General features: G+C 37.1%; 2 protein-coding genes across 2 annotated transcripts in view; both read right to left on the bottom strand.

The window, feature by feature from the left end:
• The window catches only part of LOC140166778 (uncharacterized), a 63,780-nt gene extending 62,112 nt beyond the window's left edge, over positions 1-1,668 (bottom strand). The window contains exon 1 of the mRNA XM_072190270.1: positions 1,412-1,668. The gene's annotated coding sequence lies outside the window, so the exon portion shown is untranslated. The remainder of the gene's footprint in view (positions 1-1,411) is intronic.
• A 2,566-nt stretch (positions 1,669-4,234) lies between these two features.
• Positions 4,235-18,299, bottom strand: part of LOC140166129 (aqualysin-1-like) — a 35,726-nt gene continuing 21,661 nt past the window's right edge. Inside the window, exon 9 of the mRNA XM_072189516.1 lies at positions 4,235-4,554. Within this exon, the coding sequence (XP_072045617.1) occupies positions 4,415-4,554 (140 nt within the window). The 3' untranslated portion in view covers positions 4,235-4,414. The remainder of the gene's footprint in view (positions 4,555-18,299) is intronic.

Below are 18,299 nucleotides of genomic sequence, written 5' to 3'. Positions count from 1 at the left end.
TGATATTTATTTCTCGACAAACTCATTTAAAAGATCATAGCAGCCGACATACTTTGCCTAACATTTTGCCTAAAAGATCCTCTCCCTTAAGCTACAGCAGAGGCTACGGAAGATTCTTAATATAGGTATGCTAGGTGAATTCAATATATTTTATATATCAAATTAAAGCCCTTGAGTAAAGAAAGCCAAACTGACAACCTTTTTTTTTTAGCACTTTCCGTAGCAAAGTAACATCTTGTCAAAGATTGACTTTCATCAAAAAGATTCAGCTAGCAAAATTCCCCAAAACAGCATTTCGGTGGTGTTTCTAGATCTTAGTCTCATGATGATAGCAGCTTTTGTTAATGGAACTGCTATCAAAATCCCTCTAAAATTCCATGTGCGATTGTCTTATCACCATAAAAAATCATATTTGGGTCAAGTATTTATGTAGGTTTCCTTGACCGGTCAGTTCTTTTAAATTTCTATGTAAATATGCATTGTGTTCTAGGCGATTTTTGGCCGACTAGCAAATGTGTTAACTAAGGTTTGCCTGGCATACCTACTTAATATTGGAGGCCATCAAAGTGTGGCCTTCTCTGAGGTGCGGAACGCTGAGGGGTGGTGCGGGAGGGGATATGCATGGATTTAACATGAATTGAACATTGAAATAGAAATTATACCTTAAAATTATGAATTTTACCTTAAAATTATGATTTTTACCCTAAAATTATTATTTTTACCCTAAAATAATGAATTTTCCCTTAAATTATGGGGGCGGGGTGGGTACTTACCCCTCCTGATGCCGTAGCAACTGAACTGCGCAGTCATATGTTCATAAATCATTTTAATAACGAATGTTTGTGGAAAAGTATTTAGTATCGGGAATATTTTAGTGGCCACTGCATTCAACGATTTTTTCGACATCAAACATTCGTTAGAAAATAAAAATGAATTGAAACTGATTGAATAACGAATACTTGTTGCATCTAATATTGGACGTCGAATATGAAAGTATGAATCAGCCCGTAGCGTCTTTCCAGTTTCAGATAAGGTCTGTGCTCTGAGCTATGATACTTTTGATGAATAAATCAGTTCAAATATTGAATTAAACATAAAACTGATCAACTGGACTCACATTTACTCACACTGACAACCTTCACAAATCAGTTCAAAGTTAATATTTCACATTCAGCTCCGGTGTCATGTACGTAATGAGGTGATATCGTTTCCTTTTCAAGTTACCATGGCTACATGTAGATAGTAAGCATGCATATAAAGCTTAAACTTTTACTGGATTAACCTATACCTTATACTTAGAATAGTACCATTTTTTTTTATTCATCCCCCGCGCTTCACCTAAGGTTTTTAAAAGTCATAACAGCAGTATTTCAGTTAAGTATAACAAACATATGTATGAAATAATACTTACTGATCCTGTTGATCAAAATGTTACCTTTCCTCCGTACGCAGTTTCAATGTTTTAATAGTAAGTGGTGCTTTCTGGATTCAACTTCCGCGTTGAACTCATGCAGTGCTTTATATTTTGTCACAAGACATGCCGGGTTCAGTGTGGATTGAGTTCAGTGAGCATATTATTATTAAACTGGTCACAAGACTGATTTCACAATATAAGGGAAATATTCAAGGCACTGTGCATATAGAATCAAAACAATACCGTATTGTGTTGCATCGATACTTAAGTGGGTCGAGTTGTTCGAGTTTCATGTAAACCATGTGTAAACACAGAGAGCGACTAGTCATGATTTATAGACGCGTAAAGCAGTATACAGACTTTTTATTGTACGTACAATATTGTATGTACAATATGTACGTTATTTAATCTATTGCCATTCTATTTCCAGTACTGTTTAAGTTCTAACGAATGTTTGATGACGTAAAATCGATAATATATTTCTGCTAGATATTGTATGTAACATATTATCGATTTTTCGTCATCAAACATTCGTTAGAACTTAAACATTACTGGAAATAGAATGGCAATAGATTAAATAACGTACATATTGTACATACAATATTGTACGTACAATACTCGGAGTCTGAAGCGCGCTTAACAATCAATTTACTGATAGTAATAATAATAATAATTATTATTATTATTATGCAATGTATAATATACACACATCATTTAAATGTATGTATGTATTATTATTATTATTATTATTAGTAGTAGTAGTAGTAGTAGTAGTAGTAGTAGTAGTCGTGGTCGTAGTCGAAGTCGTAGTCGTAGTCGTAGTCGTAGTCGTAGCAAGGTTTTAAGGCTCAAGATTTCCTCAATCATACCATGCATAAAATAGCTTTATTCTGCACTTCACAAGATGAGAATGTTAACATAGCGTGAATTTTTAGAGCGATAGTATGTGAGGTCTTCGAGCTTCAAAAAAAGGCTTTACGATGACTACGTGCGCGCGTAGCGCGCAAAAATTTGGTATTTTACACTAGTTTGGGGTTCATTTTGGTCAGACAGAGGCCCTGTCTTTTATTTTCCTTTACCTCCTTTCCGCTTTCATTTTTTGTCAGAGGAGCACAACTTGTTTCGTGCTTTATATGGTTCTTCTTTTTAAATTTCCTCAATATTTTCCAGTTTGTCCTCTTCTCAGTGGCGTTAGTATTGATACTAAGTACACTGAATTCCTTCATGACTTTTGTTCCCATAAAATCCTCATTGCTGCCTCTCTATAAATTTCCTCAGGTATGATTGCCGCCTCTCTAAATTTCCTCAGACATGAGCCTTGTTTCCACCTGTCTTCATCCAACTCCTTTTTTTCCTGAATTACATTGAATACCTCCTATGGTGATGAATTGTAAATTTTCTCATATCCCATTTCCATATTCTAACACCAACACCTTCCTCTTTTTTGCTCTTATTTCCTCTCTTCCATTCAATAGCCCCCCTTCCTCAGGGTCGGATCCAGGAATTTTTGATAAAAGGGGCGCCTTTTGGTCGACGACGAAAAAATGTGTTAAAGGGGGTTACCCCCTCGAAAACTCGAATTGGGTTTTTTTTCTCTTTTTTTTCTTACAATTTTTGTATTTTTAAGTTACCGGCGCCCTTTGCTAGTAAAAAAATAGAGGGGGCGCGCGCCGGCTGCGCCCCCCTAAATCCGCCCCTGTTCCTCACAGCCATCCCCTATTATCTTGTACCTCACTCCTCTTTTCTTTCTTTCCTCTTTTCCCTCTTCATCTTCTCTTTTCTTTTCTTCTCTCTCCCTCCTCTTTTTCCTCTCTTTTTTTTCCTTCCCATGGCATTATTTCCTCAATTTTGACTCTTATTTCCTAGGAGCGGTGCTCCCCGCTCCCGCACAATTTGCATCCCTGCGCCAGCCCCCCGGGGTCAAAGTAGGGGGCGGCAAAAACGAAGGGGCGGCGGAAGAAGAAGGGGCGGCAAATAAAGGGGCGGCAAAAACGAAGGGGTGGCAAAACGAATTAGCAAAGAAAAAAGGGCGCAAAAAATTTAAAAAGCGTAAAAATGTTGCTTTTAGGGCGCTAGCACCCAAAAATCTTTTTTTTTTTTTTTTTTTTTTTTGCTCTTCACTTTTTCAAACGACCGTGAAAAAAATTGGGTCAACCTTTTCGGGCTGTTAAGGAAGGGGCGGCAATATTGTTTCTTCTTCAGCCCCCCGGGGTTGGGGCGGCCACGGTACGCCACTGGTGGTGGTGGTGGTGGTGGTGGTGGTGGTGGTGGTGGTGGTGGTGGTGGTGGTGGTGGTGGTAGTGGTAGTGGTGGGTGGTAGTGGTAGTGGTAGTGGTAGTGGTAGTGGTAGTGGTAGTGGTAGTGGTAGTGGTAGTGGTAGTGGTAGTGGTAGTGGTGGTAGTAGTAGTAGTAGTAGTAGTAGTAGTAGTAGTAGTAGTAGTAGTAGTAGTATTCACTTTTAATGCAGTAGTTGGAATCGTTTATATTGCTCGCGCGCGTAAAACAATTATTCATCATTTCTTGTAGAATCATTTACATGAAATTTCATTATATACCGCTCGGCTGATGATTTACCTATAAACATGACAAATATATCGGCTATATGATCTTCTCGTAGCTAGTGTACTGATCTTTGTGCCCACTCTTTGTAGTCGTTGAATAATGACTTGATGTATTCAAAGTTAATAATATTATAAATATTGTAGCGCCAAAACATTTCTGAAATACATGTACTTTTCTTTTCACACATCTACTATGACACACAAAAATCGATTTAGGGCTACATTCAATGTTCAAGAGGGAATTTTTTTTTATTCGCCGCTTAAAACGTGAGTGATTGCACATAGTAGGTAAACATTACGTTTTGATTATGACATAAAAGTAAATTATTATACGTTCTCAATGTTGGAAAATTAAATTATTAATCATTTTCATTTCACTGTCCTGTTATTGCAATGTATTTAGATTATAGAGCATCTTGTTGAGCATCTCGCTGTCTTTCTATGGAACATAGAGTAGCTTGTTTGGACTTCCCAGGCCTGGGTCGGTAATGACATCTGTAGTAGCGTCCTCTACCAATTTGGTGACAAGCTCATCTGGTGTGAGGTCGTTGTTGTTACCCAATGCAACAGCAGCACCACCTGCAAAGGAACAATTCAATATTCATGTTGGCGAATAGGTTATTACAAGCCGACGACAAAGTCGGCTTGTTACAAGCCGACGACAAAGTCGGCTTGTTCTGTCTTACGCCAATTCTTTCTTTACCTAGCCGGGACACCGGCTAGGTCTTGAAATGCTACCGGATCTTTACCTAGCCGGGACACCGGCTAGGTCTTGAAATGCTACCGGATCTTTCTTTACCTAGCCGGGACACCGGCTAGGTCTTGTGATGCTATCGGATCTTTCTTCTGCTTCTTTCTGGCAACACGTGCGTGACTTGCCACGTTTCGCCCTAGCTCTGTTATGCTTTGACCGATTTTGACTATACTTGGTCGCAAACACCACTGACCATGTCCCCACATGTGACATGACATTGAACTCCATTTGACCTTTGACCTGCTCACAATGGCAAAAATGCGATTTTACTCTAAAATGCTTCTTCTTCCACAAATAACATGTGATGGTGACATGCTTAGGTCATGTGACTTGACTTTGGTCGGTGTCTATAGGGTGTTCACAGATAAGGGGTCAAAGGTCATTAAGGGGGTCATTTCCGGTCTGAAAGCTAAAAATATTCAAAAAATCACTGCTTTTACAAATTACATAGCAGAGTGTTGTCATTAACACACTTGCATTGCTACTAACCAGGGTCCTTGGGGTGCTTACAGTTTTGGGGTCAAAGGTCATTAAGGGGTCGCTTCCGGTCAAAAACCAAAAATCATCAAATATGTTCATTTTTTTATATCTCAAAACGTAACCAGACCAGAGTGACATAAACTTCATATATGCATTAGTGTTACCCGATGTATGCACGGTATTTTTATTTTTTGGTCAAAGGTCATTTAGACGTCATTTCCGGTTTTAAGCTAAATAACTTCAAGAATTTTATCTCCATAACTAAGCATAGTAGATTTTTTAAATTTAAACTGTAACAATGCATTTTCTCGGTGTATATGAGGTTTTTTTTATATTGGGGTCAAAGGTCATTAAGGATGTCAAAACGTCAAATTTGCCAAAAAATGTTTAAAATTACGGAAAAGTAGCGGCATCTCAGCCTATGGAAGACGGATAAAGCACCTACATGCTACAGTGATGCACCATTAATGGTGTGAGATGTCCATAATAGCCGGTCAAAGGTCAAACTTTAAGATAAGACTGGCATTTCCGGCCCCGGCTAGGTCCAGATCTGTAACCAGATCTAGTTCTTCTTTCTTTCTTCTTTCTGGCAACAAATTTTTCAAAATGCTTCTTCACCTACATGTTACATCGTACAATGACGTCACTTGCACATATGCATCGTCTATATCCAGTGTCTATAGGGTGTTCACAGATTTGGGGTCAAAGGTCATTAAGGGGTCATTTCCGGTATAAAACCAAATATCTTCAAAATGCTTCTTCTTCCACAAATTACATGTGATGGTGACATGCTTTAGTCATGTGACTTGACTTTGATCGGTGTCTATAGGGTGTTCACAGATAAGGGGTCAAAGGTCATTAAAAGGGTCATTTCCGGTCTGAAAGCTAAAAATATTCAAAAAATCACTGTTTTTACAAATGACATAGCAGAGTGTCGTCATTAGCACACATACATTGCTACTACCCAGGGTCTTTGGGGTGTCTACAGTTTTGGGGTCAAAGGTCATTAAGGGGTCGCTTCCGGTCAAAACCAAAAATCATCAAATATGTTCATTCTTTTTTATCTCAAAACGTAACCAGACCAGAGTGACATAAACTTCATATATGCATTAGTGTTACTCGATGTAGGCACGGTATTTTTATTATTTTGGTCAAAGGTCATTTAGACGTCATTTCCGGTTTGAAGCTAAATAACTTCAAGAATTTTTATCTCCATAACTAATCAGTGTAGATTTTTTTTAGTTAAACTGTAACAATGCATTTTCTCGGTGTATATGAGGTTTTTTTATATTGGGGTCAAAGGTCATTAAGGAGGTCAAAACGTCAAATTTGCAAAAAATGTTTAAAAGTACGGAAAAGTAGCTGTATCTCAGCCTATGGAAGACTGATAAAGCCCTACATGCTACAGTGATGCACCATTAATGGTGTGAGATGTCCATAATAGCCGGTCAAAGGTCAAACTTTAAGTTAAGACTGGCATTTCCGCCCCTGGTTAGGTCCAGATCTGTAACCAGATCTAGTTCTTTCTTCTTTCTTTCTTCTTTCTGGCAACAAATTTTTCAAAATGCTTCTTCACCTACATGTTACATCGTACAATGACGTCACTTGCACATATGCATCGTCTATATCCAGTATCTATAGGGTGTTCACAGATTTGGGGTCAAAGGTCATTAAGGGGTCATTTCCGGTATAAAACCAAATATCTTCAAAATGCTTCTTCTTCCACAAATTACATGTGATGGTGACATGCTTTAGTCATGTGACTTGACTTTGATCGGTGTCTATAGGGTGTTCACAGATAAGGGGTCAAAGGTCATTAAAAGGGTCATTTCCGGTCTGAAAGCTAAAAATATTCAAAAATCACTGTTTTTACAAATGACATAGCAGAGTGTCGTCATTAGCACACATACATTGCTACTACCCAGGGTCTTTGGGGTGTCTACAGTTTTGGGGTCAAAGGTCATTAAGGGGTCGCTTCCGGTCAAAAACCAAAAATCATCAAATATGTTCATTCTTTTTTATCTCAAAACGTAACCAGACCAGAGTGACATAAACTTCATATATGCATTAGTGTTACTCGATGTAGGCACGGTATTTTTATTATTTTGGTCAAAGGTCATTTTTAGACGTCATTTCCGGTTTGAAGCTAAATAACTTCAAGAATTTTTATCTCCATAACTAAGCATAGTAGATTTTTTAATTTAAACTGTAACAATGCATTTTCTCGGTGTATATGAGTTTTTTTTTATATTGGGGAAAAAGGTCATTAAGGAGGTCAAAACGTCAAAAAAAAAAAAAATGTTTAAAAGTACGGAAAAGTAGCTGTATCTCAGCCTATGGAAGACGGATAAAGCCCCTACATGCTACAGTGATGCACCATTAATGGTGTGAGATGTCCATAATAGCCGGTCAAAGGTCAAACTTTAAGTTAAGACTGGCATTTCCGGCCCCGGCTAGGTCCAGATCTGTAACCAGATCTAGTTCTTTCTTTCTTTCTGGCAATCTGCCTCTTCTTCTACAAACAAGATGCGCCAAAGCTCTAATTAATACATGTTGGTCACTAGTGGCATGGGTATTCAGGGTGTTCACAGCTTGACCATTGCTTGACCTTTGACCCCGTATGCAATACAAACTAAATTTGAACAACATGATATGTCAAATCTTAGTGTTGCATATGATAGACTTTAGTAAGACAAAACAAAAGTCAATGGTGACCTCTTTGTACAATGTTTACTTTGGGGTCAAAAGGTCAAAATGTGTAAAATTTCAAACAACGAGGTATGGCAAATCTGAGTGCTGTATATGATAGACCTTAGTGAGACAAAACAAAAAGTCAATGGTGACATCTTTGTACAGTGTTTACTTTGGGGTCAAAAGGTCAAAATGTGTATAATTTGAAACAACGAGGTATGGCAAATCTGAGTGCTGCATATGATAGACCTTAGTGAGACAAAACAAAAAGTCAATGGTGACCTCTTTGTACAATGCTTAATTTGGGGTCAAAAGGTCAAAATGTGTAAAATTTGAAACAACCAGGTATGGCAAATCTGAGTGATGCATATGATAGACCTTAGTGAGACAAAACAAAAAGTCAATGGTGACCTCTTTGTACTTGGGGTCAAAAGGTCAAAATGTGTAAAATTTCAAACTGCGAGGTATGACAAATCTGAGTGCTGCATATGATAGACCTTAGTGAGACAAAACAAAAAGTCAATGGTGACGGTCAAAGTTTAGGGGTCAAAGGTCAAATTTTGAAATTGGTCACAATTGACCCATTAATGTTATATTTACTGCCGGCGGCTTGTACTCAGAATCTATTGACTCTAGTTCTGTTTTACGCTAATTCTTTCTTTCTGGCAATCTGCCTCTTCTTCTACGAACAAAATGCGCTAAAGCCCTTATTAATGCATGTTACTCAGTACTGGCATGGGCATTCAGGGTGTTCACAGCTTGACCATTGCTTGACCTTTAACCCCGTATGCAATACAAAAAAAAATTGAACAACAAGATATGTCAAATCTTAGTGTTGCATATGATAGACCTTAGTGAGACAAAACAAAAAGTTAATGGTGACCTCCTTGTACAATGTTTACTTTGGGGTCAAAAGGTCAAAATGTGTAAAATGTCAAACAACGAGCTAGCTCCGCCAGGGATTGACAGATTTCAACCATACTTGACCCAAATGACCACTGGGCTAGGCCAACCCTTCCATTTGACTTTGACCTGGCTGTGACCTTTGACCTAGCTACAATGGTCAAAAACGTGATTTCGCTTTAAAACGTATCTTCTTCTACAAACAACATGCGATGGTGACATGGCGAAGTCATGTGACTCGACTTTGGTCGGTGCATATAGGGTGTTCACAGATAAGGGGTCAAAGGGCATTAAGGGGTCATTTCCGATCAAAGTCTAAAGAACTTCAAAAATTCATATCTGCTATGTGTGAAATAGCTAGGTAAAGTCACTTGCACACATGCATGGCCATTGACTGATGTCTACTGGGGAGTCACAGATTTGGGGTCAAAGGTCATCTAAGGTCTTTTTTGGCACTCGATAAAATGCTTAAAATTTAGCCAAATCGGCTGTATCTCAGCCTATGGAAGACGGATAGGGCCCATTATTGCTACAGTGATGCAACATTAATGGTAGGGGAGGTCTGTGATAGTCTCGACTCCATAAGTCAAAGTTCAAGGTCAAAAGTCAAAATCTACAAATAAGCTCCGATTGAGCTGAAATTCACCAGGAATAATCCTTGTGACATCCTAAACACAAAACAAGTGCAGTTGACCCCATCCGTGACCCAGAGGTCACGCTATAGAGGTCAAAGGTTAAATCACCGACATACTTGGATTGGGGGACTTTATGACACTCTAAACACGAGAAAAATGCATTTAATGACATTTGTGACCCAGGGATCAAGTTATAGGGGTCAAAGGTTAAATTTAAAATTGGTCCAATCGAGTTTAAATTCAACAGGAATAAATTCTTACGACATTCTAAACAGGTTAAAATATTTATGATCCCAAAGGTCAAAGTAGAGGGGTCAAAGGTCAAATTATAAAATTGGTCAATATTGACCAATTAATTTCTTTCTTTCTTTCTTTCTGGCTATGTGCCTCTTCTTCTACAAACAAAATGCGCTAAAGCTCTCATTAAAGCATGTTAGTCAGTACTGGCATGGGTATTCAGGGTGTTCACAGCTTGACCATTGCTTGACCTTTAACCCCGTATGCAATACAAAATAAATTCGAACAACAAGATATGTCAAATCTGAGTGATGCATATGATAGACCTTAGTGAGACAAAACAAAAGGTCAATGGTGACATCTTTGTACAATGTTTACTTTGGGGTCAAAAGGTCAAAATGTGTAAAAATTTCAAACAACAGGGTATGGCAAATCTGAGTGCTGCATATGATAGACCTTAGTGAGACAAAACAAAAAGTCAATGGTGACATCTTTGTATAATGTTTACTTTGGGGTCAAAAGGTCAAAATGTGTAAAATTTCAAACAACGAGGTATGGCAAATCTGAGTGCTGCATATGATAGACCTTAGTGAGACAAAACAAAAAGTCAATGGTGACCTCTTTGTACAATGTTTACTTTGGGGTCAAAAGGTCAAAATGTGTAAAATTTAAAACAGCCAGGTATGGCAAATCTGAGTGCTGCATGTGATAGACCTTAATGAGACAAAACAAAAAGTCAATGGTGACATCTTTGTACAATGTTTACTTTGGGGTCAAAAGGTCAAAATGTGTAAAAATTTCAAACAACGGGGTATGGCAAATCTGAGTGCTGCATATGATAGACCTTAGTGAGACAAAACAAAAAGTCAATGGTGATGGTCAAAGTTTAGGGATCGAAGGTCAAATTTTGAAATTGGTTAAAATTTACCCATTATTAATGTTATTCCTGGCCGGCGGCTTGTACCCAGAATCTATTGACTCTAGTTTTATATGAATAATATAGGCCTACATGCTATACAGGCTGAGTCAAAAAGAAGTAAACTCATGTTTGAGGGGCTGTAACTCGAGATCTGTAAGGAATCTGCTAAAAATGAAAATACCACTGGAAAGAGCAAATTCTACACGTCTAAATTAAAACAGGAATTGTTGCAATTGCTCACAGCAAACTTAAGTTATACTCATTTGAATACAACCACCCATTTTTTTAGCTGCACATGGTTTCACTTCCCAAGTAGGGGCCTACCTAATATATTGATTGATAAGGCGCGATATTCAAATGCAAATAAATTTCTGTGGCAGGTGTGGTTTCGATCAATAATTCCTACATGTTAAAGGGCTCTTTTCAATATTAATTTTACCTCATTGCACTACATTATAATAAAACGGGCCAAATAACAACATGGCACCACAATTTACCGCACGGGAGCGCACGTTTTTGTCGACGAAGTATCATGAAACTAAGAGTCCCACTGAAGTTCAGCGTCTTTTTCGTCTCCAATTTCCTACAGCTAACCGGGTTTCATGTAAGGGAGCAGTATATAAGAATGTGAACAAGCTCAATGTGCACGGGACACTGAGGAACAGACAGCCGAAAGCTTCAGACAGCCCACGAACTGCTAGATCACAAGTGAACATTGCTAGAGTTAGGCATGCGTTACAGCAAGACCAAAGATCAGCTCAATCCTGTACCCAACATTCCCCTATCAAGCTTCTGCCAGATCGTTTGTAAAAACTTGAATTGGTATCCCTACAAACTATAGTACCGTCATGGACTTTGTTGAATATTAATTAAAAGCAAAAGTTGTCTTTTCAACAATAAATCCTGTTAGCACTTTGTTGATTCGTCGAAATTGAAATGGATGGAGATCAATCAACCCTGTGCAGCTACAAAAATGGGTGGTTGTATTCAAATAAGTATAACTTTAGTTTGCTGTGAGCAATTGCAACAATTCTTTCTTTTATTTAGACGTGTAGAATTTGCTCTTTCCAGTGGTATTTTTATTTTTAGCAGATTCCGTGCAGATCTTGAGTTACAGCCCTTCAAACATGAGTTTACTTCTTTTTGACTCAGCCTGTACTTCGATTAGGCTGAGTTCACATAGAAGTATACGGTATACGGTATTCGCTATACGAAATAAGCTCATTCGATCAGGCTGAGTTCATATAGGAGTATACTATGTGAACTCAGCCTGGTCGAATGAGCGTATTTCGTATAGCGAATAGCGAGTATACATTTGTAGGTCAGTTTACCAATTTTCTTCGTCTAATCAAATGCTTGTAACTTTACTTCTTGAGGTCACATTGCATTCAATGAGGTGTCATAATGTGCAGAATTAGATAGTGCATCTATTACAAAAAAATTAATTTACCCACATATGGTTTAGTTTTAAAATTAGGACGGTATACGCCCGGGGGCACTCCAACTTTGGAGGTGACGCGTATGTAGGGCTGTTATTAAGACCCCCTTTTTCAGCATCGCTGTCACCCAAAGACCCCATATTTTTTTACGAACACATGCTCGCTCCGCGCTCTGTCACCCAAAGACCCCTATTTTTTTTTTTTTTCTGTCACCCAAAGACCCTTACAAGTTCAATTTGAACAGCAACTTTCATTTATCACTGATTTTGTTTCTTATTTTGAAAAAATAAAGAAATTTGAAGCCATTTAGAACTAGAAATTTGATTTTCGAGGCCTTTTGTGGGGCTGTTTTGGTTCTCACCCAAAGATTCCATTAAAAAAAAGGTCATGTTCTCACCCAATGACCCCATATTTTTTACATTTTGCTCTCACCGAATGCCAAAAATCATGCTCTCACCCAATGACCCCATATTTTTTACATGTTGCTCTCACCGAATGCCCCTTAGTGCGAAAGCGCCAGCCCTACACCTATATCCATTTCAAATTGAAGTGCCCCCCCCCCCGGGGGTATACGCTGCACTAAAATCGAGCACGCACGATTCCCACTATACTATACTATACGCAGGTATACGGCCTTTTCGAATAGTGCCTTATGTGACCCGGTACTATGAAATTACCTTGCTCGATTTAAGCTATACGCGTGCACCTGCAAAACGTGCACCGTATACCCGAATAGTATACTTCTATGTGATCGTAGCCTTATGTGACCCGGTACTATGGAATTGCCTTGCTCGATTTAAACTATACGCGTGCACCTGCAAAACGTGCACCGTATACCCGAACAGTATACTTCTATGTGATCGCAGCCTTAGATAACCATAAAATCCTGTTCATTTTCATGGAAGAAGTATTTTGAAAGGAAATTCGTTGTAACCCATCTCTTGCCATACGAACAATACATATGTGACCAATTGTGAAGCTTGATACGATTAGTTTTAACATCAAATTCTAATCTGAAACTTTTATGCGATAATTGTTATGATATTTCAAATTTTCCCAATTTACTAACGTTACTACATTTTACTCCGGGGGAGGGGCACTCCCACTTGGAGGTGACGCGTATGTGGGGCTGTTGAGGGACCGTTCACAAACACTTGTTGGGGGCCTGATGCAAAAAAAAAATCATCGCCCCCCCCCCTTTGACATGAAAATTATGGGTCAACCCCATAGAAAAGCATATAAACTAAATTTTCCCAGAAAAATTTGTGGTCAATTTTGTCAGCCCCCCCCCAATTTGCATCAGGCCCCCTAACAAGTGTTTGTGAACGATCCCTAAGACCCCCTGTTTAGCGTCGCTGTCACCCAAAGACCCCATGTTTGTTTACGAACACATGCTCTGTCACCCGAAGACCCCTTATTTTTCGATTTGATCTGTTACCCAAAAGACCCTTATTTTTCAATTTGAACAGCAACTTTCATTTAATTTATTTTGTTACTTATTTTGAATAAAAATTCCATTCAAAAGGGAAAGCCAGCTTCAATGTAGAAGAGGTCTTGTAATTAGTTTGGGTGGAAGGCATTTTTAGGATCACGCTTGTTTAGGATCAATCATGTTTCATGACAGTCCACCAAACCATCTGTGATGAGAACATCATGCACACAGAAACAGCAAACCAAACATTAACTCCTATAACTTCCTGTCAACTCTTTAATTCATACTCCAAATTGTTCTGTCTTTTTGTCTTTTCTGCCTTTTACCCTTACCTAATATATAAGAAATACACTGCAGTTTTTAGTTAATTGGCTTAAACCTGCCATTGGGCTATTCCAGATAAAGTATGCACACCCCCCATAGAGGATATGGAAACTTGATGCTCTAAAAATCTGGAAATCCTCACACTAAGAGCAAAAAAAGTCTGGAAATCCAGATAGCAAGTGTGTTCAAGGGGGTTGAGGAAAAAGATTTTGATCAGGAAAAAAAACTGGATTTCCATTAGCCATCCCAAAAAAATTCTGGAATTCCAGCAGTGAGGAGCAAAAACTCTGGAAATCCAGTTAACAATATTGTGTTCAGGGGGTTGAGGAATAAGATTTTGATCGAAAAAAAAACTGGATTTCCATTAGCCACACCCAAAAATTTCTGGAAATCCAGGAGTGAGGAGCAAAAAAATCTGGAATTCCGGATTGTGACAAAAAACTTATAAAAGTGTTGCAAAATGCAAAAAAAATTGAAATTCCAATTAGCCATAGAGGAATTATGTTTAAGATGAAAAAAAAAATGGAAAGCATTATAAAATGGGGGGAGGAACCTGTAATTCCAATAGGGCATAGCTGAAAAACTGTTAAAAACAGTCCTGATTTCAGTTTGTGTATGAATGTGTATCCGATCGTCTATAAAGTGACCCAAAAATAAAACAAATTAAGGGCTGGGGTATGAACGTTTGGACAGTATTTATTTTGGGACATTAGAGCACATCAGACATATCGAATTGCATTCTGAATACGAAGAATGTCATTCTGATATCAAATAATTTTGAATTTTGAAATTCGCAATTTAATACACATTTTATGGCAAATCATTAAAATTGATATTTTTGATATTTAACAGTACTTGAAGTGAATTTTATAAATCTGATGATTTATACTTAAAGTGTATGTAGGTGGGTTGAAAAGCCGACGATCAATTGAAAATTTTGACCTTTCGTATTGAAGATATGGATTTTTTTTCCCAAAACACCCAAAAAAATTAGGTCTTTTTGGGAAAAAAATCGATATCTTCAATATGAAAGGTCAAAATTTTCCATTGATCGTCGGCTTTTCCTCCCTGCTGCATACACTTTAAGAATATATCATTAGATTTATATAATTTACTTCGAGGACTGTTATATATCAAAAATTTGAAAAATATCAAATTTTTATAATTTGTCATAAAATTTGTATTATATTGTAATTTTCAAAAATGAAAATTATTTGATATCAGAAAGACATGCTTCGTATTCAGAATGCAATTCGATAGGTCTGAGGTGCTCTCATGTCCCACAAAAATACTGTCGAAACGCAATAAACGCTCATTTTAGATCCCTTAACGAAACAGCCACCAAAATATATGAATTTCCTGGATTTTTTAAGCAATTTTGGACTAAAATTGAGCTTATTTGGTATCAAAAAATGTTCCAAGTTTTTATTAGCCTATAAAAATTGAGCCAATATTCCCAATTTTGAGCAAAGTCTGAAATGCCTTCCCCCTTTTTGTAAATGAAAACAAGTTCACTTGTTATGAGCAGAGAGAAGATCTCTGGTACATGCAATACCTATTGGGGTTCACTGACCTTTTAGGGCCTACATTTAACAAGTTCAACAAAAGTCAATACTATTACATAATTGTTCATGGTATACATGGCACACACACACAAAGGGAAAATCAATATTGTATTTCTTGGTCATAAACCTTGCCTCTGCAGTAGCCCTGTTTATGTTTCCTATCATCTGTTTTAAAATTTACTGGTGCGCTTTTAGAATATTTTAGGATAGCTGAGAGAACTTTCTAATACAAATCTACCTATCGTGGCTTGGGGTTTTAATAACAGGCTTGATTTCCGGAGTTGATTGGTTTTCAATGATGGATACAAATTTTAAGTTTAGCATCAGTTTTTGTTATTTAGTTAGGTTTTATAAAATGTTACAAAAAAATATAAAATAATAATAATAGTATTAAAGGCTACGAAAAAACCCTTCTATACGGGCCCAACAGTGACAGCTCGTGACCCTGAATTTGTGTTTTTCAGAATTTGTTTAAAACAGTTATTTTGCTTAAAGGAGGTTTTCGTGATCCTAGCATCCTCATTTTATGACATTTTTCAGTGGATATCCACGTAAAAAGCTTATTCCCAAAATGTTAGTTGATTCCGATTTTGCGTTTGCGAGATATGCATGATGCATTACAATGCTCCATAAGATCAGTGTTGTAAATTTGACGATATTTTTGCTAAAACGAATTAATCAGCAATTTTGGTACATAAACATTATGTAGCCAGAGGTTTCCAGTTTTGAAAAAAAGTGGGGGGGATGTGGCTTCAGATTTTGATGATATTTTAGGGTAATTTTAACCTCCCCCCCCCCCTAAAAAAAGCACACAAAACAAACCACCCGACCCTACTTGAACTTCCATCCGCCCGTACAACATGGTGTGGTTTTTTCGTCGCCTAAAATACTTTTAGATTAATAAATAACATGACACAAAAAACTGAAATTTTGACAATAATAGCTTTTTTCTGATCATTTTAATGTAAATTTTGACCAAGTATCAGCAAATTCATATAGCGATGAAATACAAAGATTACATATAACTATATAACATTTGAAAGAGAGACTCTAAAATTTAATATACATTTAAAAATCCAAAAGCAAAAATCAAGAAGTGCATATTAAAATTAATTTATATTAAATGAAAAATCCGGACATTGATTTTGGATTTTTTTACATGTTTTGTATCTGTACAATGCCACATTACAAACCAAATGTCAGACGAATCCGTCTCTAAAAAGGGACTATGAATCCAATATCATATTAAAATTCTCATCAATATTAACTGTATAGGCCTACTAGCTAAAAGTAAAACTACTGTTCTTTGAATGGTACAAAATGCAGATGTTCAATCGAAATATAGACCTGTCCGGAATTTTTAGGTTTGTAAGGGAGTGTTCATAAATACTTTGGTGGGGGTTGGAAAATATTGGGGGGGATCAAAAAAAATTTGGGTCCTAAAAAGGGGGGATCAATAAAAAATCAGTCCTTAATAGGGGGTTCAAAAATATTTGAGGGTAAAATTCCGGGGTAAAATGTACGAGAAGGCATGTACATTCCAAAAATTTTGCTCGCTCCCCACGCGCATGAATGTTAAGTATTCTATTTTGTAATCTCAAGCTACAAATCAACAAAATGTGCGCACTTTACAATTTGTGTAAAACTATGACTCCAATGAGTAATAACTCCAAACGGTAATTTTTAGCTAATGAGTTAATGACCATAGGGGTAGATCCCGGGGGTGGGGGATAAATCTCCCCAATATTTAGGGCAATGGTCCATACAATCATCCCCCCAATGTTGACGCCTGTATATGGGTTTCTAACCAAAATTAACCCCATATTTGGTTATTTTAAAATAAAAAGTGCCAATTTTTTTGCGCTTGTGCAAATTAATTCCAGTTTTGTACTATATTTTACCAGTTTAGCTTCAATATGGCAATTTTTTTTGCGCGCTTTGTACGCATTTGTACCATAAACTTATTTTGTCAGCAAAAGGTGCTGGATTCACTGGAAATTTTCACCAACCCATATGTCAAAAAGAAATCTATGCCACTGTTAATGATGTATATTTTTGGCTTCTTTTTAGGAAATGAAGGGAGGATCAAAAAAAATGTTAGACAATAAAAAGGGGGGATAAAAAAATCCACCCCTTTTTAGGGGGGATCAAAAAATTGTTGACGTCCGAGGTTCCAATTTTTCCAACCCCCCACTCCCTAATGTATCATATGAAACAAATAAATATCCACATCACTACCATTTGTTTCCCAATTTCAAAACAAGTTATGTTTTAGAAAAGAAAAAAAACCATGTATACAAGAACAAAATAAATCACAATTTAGACCAAAAACTATGTTTTTGACCAAAATCACGTTCATGATCTTTTCATTTTACCCGGCTGACATTTCTGAAAAGTGACGTGGGCTGAGATACTCATACTTGAGTTGAAAAATGCATTTTTTTGTGATTCAGTTATTTTGTGTATTACGAAACCCAACAATATGATGGGTTGGGGGAAATGGTGATTTTTGCTGACAAGGTTGCTGAATTAAGATTAATTACGGGATATTTTTATGCTGTTACTTGTGAAAAATATTATGGAGCCTGACACATATACACAAAATAATATTTATATAATTATTGATTAAGTTTCAGCTTGTATGGATTTTGGCGATTTTGTCCTAATAATTTCAGAATTCTGCACACATGACTGCAGAAAAAAAAAAAAAAAAAAACTTTTCAGTTCAGTTTACTATTTGATGCATATTAACCCAATAACATTTAAATTTTGTTGTAAAAAAAATACCTGGACTGCTGATCTTGTGCCATGTCGGCCATGTTTTTTGGCAATTTCTAAAAGCATGATTTCAGTGCCTCGATTTGAAAAAAATAATTGATATGTTATTGACCTATAAAGTGCCATTTCATAAAAAAACAAAACTTTGACACTTTCACAATATGCAT

Source organism: Amphiura filiformis, chromosome 12, assembly GCF_039555335.1.
Source record: "Amphiura filiformis chromosome 12, Afil_fr2py, whole genome shotgun sequence".
In the NCBI taxonomy this organism is placed as follows: domain Eukaryota; kingdom Metazoa; phylum Echinodermata; class Ophiuroidea; order Amphilepidida; family Amphiuridae; genus Amphiura; species Amphiura filiformis.
Note: the sequence above shows the minus strand (reverse complement) of the source record. Positions and strands in the feature narration are given on the sequence as shown.